Consider the following 7527-nt stretch of genomic DNA (forward strand, 5'->3'; position numbering starts at 1 on the left):
ACTTTTATATGAAGGGATATTTGAGGGAAAATTAGTAGTTTCAGAAAAAAATACTATATAAAAACATATGTTTTGTCAGAGGCCTGAGATTTAAATATGGAGATATCATCAATTCTGTAAAGTTTAGTTCAGGTAACAAGCTCAAAGACAAAATCAAAGTTAGAGCCTTTTTGTGAAGGAGACGATAATAGTTCATTAACCATAATTAATAAAATATTGTATTTAAAAAGCTCGATATAATTTTTAGGCAAGAAAAATAATTAGTTGTTCTACTAATATTTAGGTTTTAGCTTATAGTGATCTTTGAATTCAAGTAGAGTTGTTTCCACTTAAAATTTAATAGATTAGTGATGTACTATGTCTCTTCATATTTGAATTGATTATAACATTCTTGTGAGACGTGAAGGAAGAAGGTATGTGTTGATCTAAATATGGGTTAAATGTATGTGTTATTTATATTTATATTTAAATCTTTATTTTAAATTTTTTTTCTATTAATGTTTACATTATATGTCTGTGAATTCTGTATGTCAGAATTTTTTTCTATCTATATGAATCCTGTATGTCTGAATTTTTTTCTATCTAATCCAATCAATATTAATCATTTTTAAGAACTCACACCTTTTTAGTTTTATTTTATTTAATAATAATTTTTAAAATGCATTGCAAAATATTGTTTACCTTTTTAGTTTAAATATAATTCTAATACAATATTTATATAATTAAGAAAATTATAGTTATTAAGATAGAGTACACGCGCAACGCGCGCATCGTAATACTAGTGAATTTATAAAAAGGGCTCAATTTGTTGTGTATTTGGTTGTTGTCATATCTATTCACCAAAGATGATACTTTCTTCCTTAGCTCGTCGGTGCTAATTTTGTATCTCAAATCTCGATCAAAGCATGCTTCTTTAAGTTGCTTTATTTTTCATGTTTTAGTTTTGGATTTTCAAGAATAAGGTGATACTTATACTTTTATTAGTTTTTTTTTTTTTTGGTAAATAGCTTATCTATTTTATTCCAAAAAAAACTTTACAAAACAGGTAGATGCAGACCATCTACATCCCTAAATACACAGCCTGAGCCTATAGACTAAGTGAATTCATTACTATATCTAAGTGACCCAACAAAACTAACAGCGGATTAAATCTAATACATCAAAACAAGAATACATCAAAGGATAAAATGTCCCTATTACGGATACTAATTGAGAGTTGTAAGAGCTCATTTCCAATGTTGTATTTCTTGCCCTCTCATGTGTATATGAACTGTTATCTTTCTGCACACGCTATTCACGTTTACTATATCCCCCTGGAATCGATTTTTGTTCCTTTCCCTCCATATGGTATAAATCATCATACCAAAAATACAAGTAACAATTTCTTAGTGTCCACTCTTTTTTGTGGCAATATGACTTATCCATGCCACCTCACTTTGCCAATCTCGAATAGTTTTGCAATGTCCCAGCCATTTCAATAGCCTCGACCACGATTCATTCGTCACAGAGCACTCAAAAAATAGATGATCGAAGGTTTCATCAGTAAGCTTACAGAGGATACACTGTTGAGGAATTTGAACACTAAACTTCAACAGTGTGTCCACTGTAGCTAGTCTCCTTTGTAATGCTAACCATAGTATGAACTTAAATCCGGGATGCATTTTTGGTTGCAACACAATGCCTTTCCAAGGAACCTTTGGGAGTTGAGGGAATTGCAGTCGATACAACTTCCTAATGCTAAAGGAATTACCTTTTTGTAGCTGATCCAACTTGCTCATAAGATCACTTTGGATACCCTGAACATCACCAATGAATTTCCTTGACTCCAGAATTTTTCTGACCACCCAAGCTGCATTCTTGGGTATTGACATTTGCTCTAACGTGTGATGTTTTATATAGAATGTATGAATCCACTTGATCCATAAGCAATCTTTCTTTTTTGCCACTGTCCACAGGTGCTTTGCTACAGCAGCTCTATTCCAGAACACCAAATTTATCACATTTAGACCACCTACTCCTTGTGGTAAGCAAATTTTTTCCCAGGAAACCAAAGCCTTTTTTGACACCGTTGATGAACCTGTCCACAGAAATGACCTGCAGATAGCTTCAACCATCTTCATTACTTTCTTTGGTAGTAGAAAAGTTTGTGCCCAGTATGACTGTATTCCAAATAGTATTGACTTGATCAGTTGCACTCGCCTTGCATAGGATAAAAGTCTTGATGTCCAGCAATTGATCCTCTGTGTGATCTTCTCTACTAAAGGCCAGCATTGAATAACTCAAAGTTTCTTTGATGCCAAAGGGACCCCCAAATATTTAAATGGTAATATCCCTTCAGAGAACCCCAATTCTTGTAATATATCTTGTTTCTGGGTTGTTGAAACACCTGCTAAGTAGACTGCACTCTTCTTTGCATTTGCTTGAAGACCTGAGGCTTCAACAAACTTTTGGAAAGTCTGCCTTAACAATCTAATGGATTGCAAGTCAGCCCTGCAAAACATGAGCAGGTCGTCAGCAAAACAAATATGCACCACTCCAAACATTTGACATCTGGGATGAAACTTGAAATTTTTATTTTTTATCAGCTGTGTAAATTCCCTCTGTAAGTATTCCATAGCCAACACCAAAAAATAGGGTGACATTGGGTCTCTCTGTCTTATCCCCCTTCTTCTTTTAAAAGGCCTAGTTAACCCACCATTCATATTCAAATAATAAGTTACTGAAGAGATGCATTCCATAATCCAACTTGTGAACTTATAAGGAAAACCCATGTCTAACAGAACCCTTTTCAGGAATGTCCATTCTAGTATGTCATAAGCTTTCCTAATCAACTTTTAAAACACACCTTGGAGAAATACCTTTCCTGTTGTAACCTTTGAATAACTCGTGCGTGAAGAAAATATTATCTGTGATATATCTGCCTTCTATAAAAGCTGATTGTGACTCCCCTACCAGTCCTCCAATTACCTTCTTTATTCTTGATGTGATAACCTTAGTAATAATCTTGTATAAGGTTGTACAGTATGCTATTGGTCTGTAGTTTTTAACATGACTAGGATTTTGCACCTTAGGAATTAATGTCACAGCAGTACTACTAATTCCTTTATGCATCTTCCCAGTTACAAAAAACTGTTTGACAACATCAGAAACCTCATCTCCCACTTCCTGCTAGTGTTTAGTAAAGAACTCAATTGGAAATCCATCCACACCAGGGGCCTTTTCATGAGGCATGTCTTTTATTGCATTTTGGATCTCCACCAATGTAACCTCTTGGATTAGTTCCTCTTTCTGCTGAAGAGTAAGACATGGACCTTGGCGTATAACTGTTGTATTTGGACATCTATGAACACTACCCCTCTTACCCATGAGCTTAGTGAAAAATGAGCTTAGTGAAAAAGGAGATGAACTCATTCTCTACCTGTATAGGATCAGTTACCTTTGCTCCATCATCTTTATAGATTGACATAATTGCATTCTTACTTATCCTTAGCTTCCATTGAGCATGAAAGTACTTAGAGTTTGAATCACCACATGTAATCCAGTTTGCTCTGGACTTCTGCTTAAGTACCTGTTCCTCTATATTGCTCCATTTTTCAGCCTCTGCCAAAGCCCTCCTTTCTTGTTCAATCAAATCTTGATCCAAGTGATGGAATAACTTCAAGGTTGTGCCTAGCATGGTTCAGTTGATGTTTGTAGGAAGCCATATAAGTATTCAAGCCTTTGAGGTTTCTCTTCAGCATCTTTAACCTTAGCCAGATTCTTTGCATTGGGTCCGTTATTAGTTTTTCTTTGCCTTTACTGGTAATTTACTACTAATTTGTATGTTCTATGCTCTATCAATTTGTGAAAATTTCAAATTATAGAGATATTAACATTTTTTAGTGTTTGTCATCTTTTCTAGCTATCTGTTATTCTTAATTAATGCTGATAGGTTGTTGGAGTCCGTTTCGTTCTAGAGTATTCGAAGATAACATTATGTATATTTTCTATTCTTGACTATTAACTGGTACTAGTAGTCGTACTCGCGCGATGCGCGGTCAATATTAATTAAATTAAATTATGATCAGGCTTGTTTGATCCTATTAGATCGTATTGCTTTAATAAAATTCAATTGTCATCTTGTTTGTCAATACGATATACCCAATAATGAAATCTCTATTAAATCAAACGTACTTATATAGTCAGTGAATAACTTTTTTGTTCTATTTTTCTTTATTATATTAAACAATATTTAGTATTCGCTTTCTTTTTGTAATATATGAGAAGATATATAATTTATTACTATTGATTTTTTTTTTATTTTAAATTTTATTCTGTTGTTCTTAATAATATTATCTAAATTTTAGTGAATAAAATCTATGTTAAACTAACGGGACTTATACAGGCAGCGCATCGAATAACGTTTTTGTTATGTATTTTTCTTTATTATATCTTTCAATATTTAATACTATTACTTTGTTAATAGAAAGTTTCATTAGCATATTACGTTATTTAATATTTTTCTCTAAAAAAAATTTTATTACTTTATTTTTGTTTTTTTATTTTTAAATAATTTTAAAACTCCAACTTAAAACTACTCCCCAATTTGAATTGGTAATTTATTGTTTTTTTAATTTTGTTTTTTATATTAAAATTATATTAAAATTCCAACTTGAACTACTCCCCAATTTGAATGGGTAGTTTTTTTTCTCTTTTTTTTCGTTTTTATAGCTTTTTAATTTTAAAATAATTTAAAAATTCCAACTTGAAACAACTCTCACCCAATTTGAACGGGTAGTTACTTTTTTATTTTATAGCTTTATTTTTTTTTTTGCTTTTTGATTTTAAAATAATTTAAAAATTCCAACTTGAAACTACTCCTACCCAATTTGAATGGGTAGTTATTTTTTTATATATTTGTTTATTATTATTTTTTATTATAATTAATTATTAATATAGATATAGATAAGAAATCTATATTTATTAATTAAATTAAAGTAACCAATTAATATATATATATATATATATATACACATACATATATAAGGTAGTTTTTTTTAATTATTTTTATTTTTAGATATATTTAAATTAAAAAGAATAACTAATAACTAATTATGTCATGTGTCATTCTATTGTTCTGCCATTTGGCTTCATGAGGTGTTTTTGTCTTCTGCTTTTAATTATAGATAGATTTGTTTTTTTATTTTTAAATAATTTTAAAACTCCAACTTAAAACTACTCCCCAATTTGAATTGGTAATTTATTATTTTTTTAATTTTGTTTTGTATATTAAATTAAAATTATATTAAAATTCCAACTTGAACTACTCCCCAATTTGAATGGGTAGTTTTTTTCTCTTTTTTTCGTTTTTTATAGCTTTTTTATTTTAAAATAATTTAAAAACTCCAACTTGAAACTACTCCCACCCAATTTGAACGGGTAGTTACTTTTTTATTTTATACCTTTATTTTTTTTGCTTTTTGATTTTAAAATAATTTAAAAATTCCAACTTGAAACTACTCCTACCCAATTTGAATGGGTAGTTATTTTTTTATATATTTGTTTTTTATTTTTTTTATTATAGTTAATTATTAATATAGATATAGATAAGAAATCTATATTTATTAATTAAATTAAAGTAACCAATTAATATATATATATATATATATATATATATATATATATATATATATACATACATATATATATGGTAGTTTTTTTAATTATTTTCATTTTTTAGATATATTTAAATTAAAAAGAATAACCAATAACTAATTTAATAACTAATTATGCCATGTGTCATTCTATTGTTCTGCCATTTGACTTCATGAGGTGCTTTTGTCTTCTGCTTTTAATTATAGATAGATATATATGGTAGTTTTTTTAATTATTTTCATTTTTTAGATATATATTTAAATTAAAAAGAATAACCAATAACTAATTATGTCATGTGTCATTCTATTGTTCTGCCATTTGGCTTCATGAGGTGCTTTTGTCTTCTGCTTTTAATTATAGATAGATTTTTTTTTGCTTTTTGATTTTAAAATAATTTAAAAATTCCAACTTGAAACTACTCCTACCCAATTTGAATGGGTAGTTATTTTTTTATATATTTGTTTATTATTATTTTTTATTATAGTTAATTATTAATATAGATATAGATAAGAAATCTATATTTATTAATTAAATTAAAGTAACCAATTAATATATATATAACCAATTATATATATATATATATATATATATATATATATATATATATATATATATATATATATACATACACACACATACATATATATGGTAGTTTTTTTAATTATTTTCATTTTTTAAATATATTTAAATTAAAAAGAATAACCAATAACTAATTTAATAACTAATTATGCCATGTGTCATTCTATTGTTCTGCCATTTGGCTTCATGAGCTGCTTTTGTCTTCTGCTTTTAATTATAGATAGATATATATGGTAGTTTTTTTAATTATTTTCATTTTTTAGATATATTTAAATTAAAAGAATAACCAATAACTAATTATGTCATGTGTCATTCTATTATTCTGTCATTTGGCTTCATGAGGTGCTTTTGTCTTCTGCTTTTAATTATAGATAGATTTTTTGAATATATGTATAATTTAATACTTTGATATTGTGTTGTAAGGATGACAATGCTATTAAGATTTATATTTAAATAATATAAGAGGAATAGGGCATCTAACTGAAGTATTAACTTGTGGATAATTTTTTCTTCTGTTTTTTTGCCAAAAAATATCACCGCCAATAGGAACGAGACCTTTTTCTTCCACGAAGGATTAACAAAGGAGGAACAGAAGACATTTTTGAAGTAACTATAGTTTGAATGAGTTATGTATTTGTTCAATATACAGTACGAGTCCCAATGTAAATTGCATTAGCAATATATTTAAGTTTTAAATGTGTAATAGGTTAAAGTTGTGAGGAATAAAAAGTGAAGATGTTGTCTCTCCTATTGTTCTATATATTAATAGACGTTTAAAGTATACACGAAGAACATCAAATTAAAGAGCAGTTACGAGAGTGTAAATCCTGCAAAATAGCCAAAGTAAAATATTAGATTTATCACCTAATACTAACGAGTTGCAGCATCTTAGAGATACCAATGAAAGAGCATCTACTGATATACCCAAAATAGAAAAATATTAAGAAATATATGACCAAATAACATATTTGGACCTTATAACTAAAGGTAATGCAATTACAAATTATATGTAACTCATTTTAATTGTAACTCTTTGGAGGGATAGTGTCACGACCCTCAGTGGAATTAAATTCTCGTTTTAGGACTTGTTGAAATCGTTCATGTTATACTTTAAACAACAATAATGAAATTCACTGAAATAAGGTAATGTCATTAACCAATTTAATATTGAACAACCTCGTAACCCTCCCAGAACCCGGTGGTGCATGAGCTATCTCTAGGAAGCAATATAATACAACAACCGTCCAGAATACAAATTGGACAGAAAGTAAATACAATAATCTGAAAGAAACTCTGCTAGCTGCGGGTCGTCTC

At 28.8% G+C, this 7527-nt stretch overlaps 1 protein-coding gene across 1 annotated transcript; it reads right to left on the bottom strand.

The window, feature by feature from the left end:
- Nucleotides 1–1385: 1385 nt before the first annotated feature.
- Nucleotides 1386–2114, bottom strand: LOC142174575 (uncharacterized). The gene has a single exon (XM_075240395.1). The coding sequence runs from the start codon at nucleotides 2112–2114 to the stop codon at nucleotides 1386–1388; it is 729 nt and encodes a 242-aa protein (XP_075096496.1).
- Between the last annotated feature and the right edge of the window lie 5413 nt (nucleotides 2115–7527).

The sequence above is a fragment of the Nicotiana tabacum genome, chromosome 20 (genome assembly GCF_000715075.1).
Source record: "Nicotiana tabacum cultivar K326 chromosome 20, ASM71507v2, whole genome shotgun sequence".
Classification (NCBI taxonomy): Eukaryota; Viridiplantae; Streptophyta; class Magnoliopsida; order Solanales; family Solanaceae; genus Nicotiana; species Nicotiana tabacum.

What these genes read in the sequence shown, in the direction of transcription:
- LOC142174575 (XM_075240395.1), bottom strand. Translation starts at nt 2,114, where the DNA reads ATGGTTGAAGCTATCTGCAGGTCATTTCTGTGGACAGGTTCATCAACG.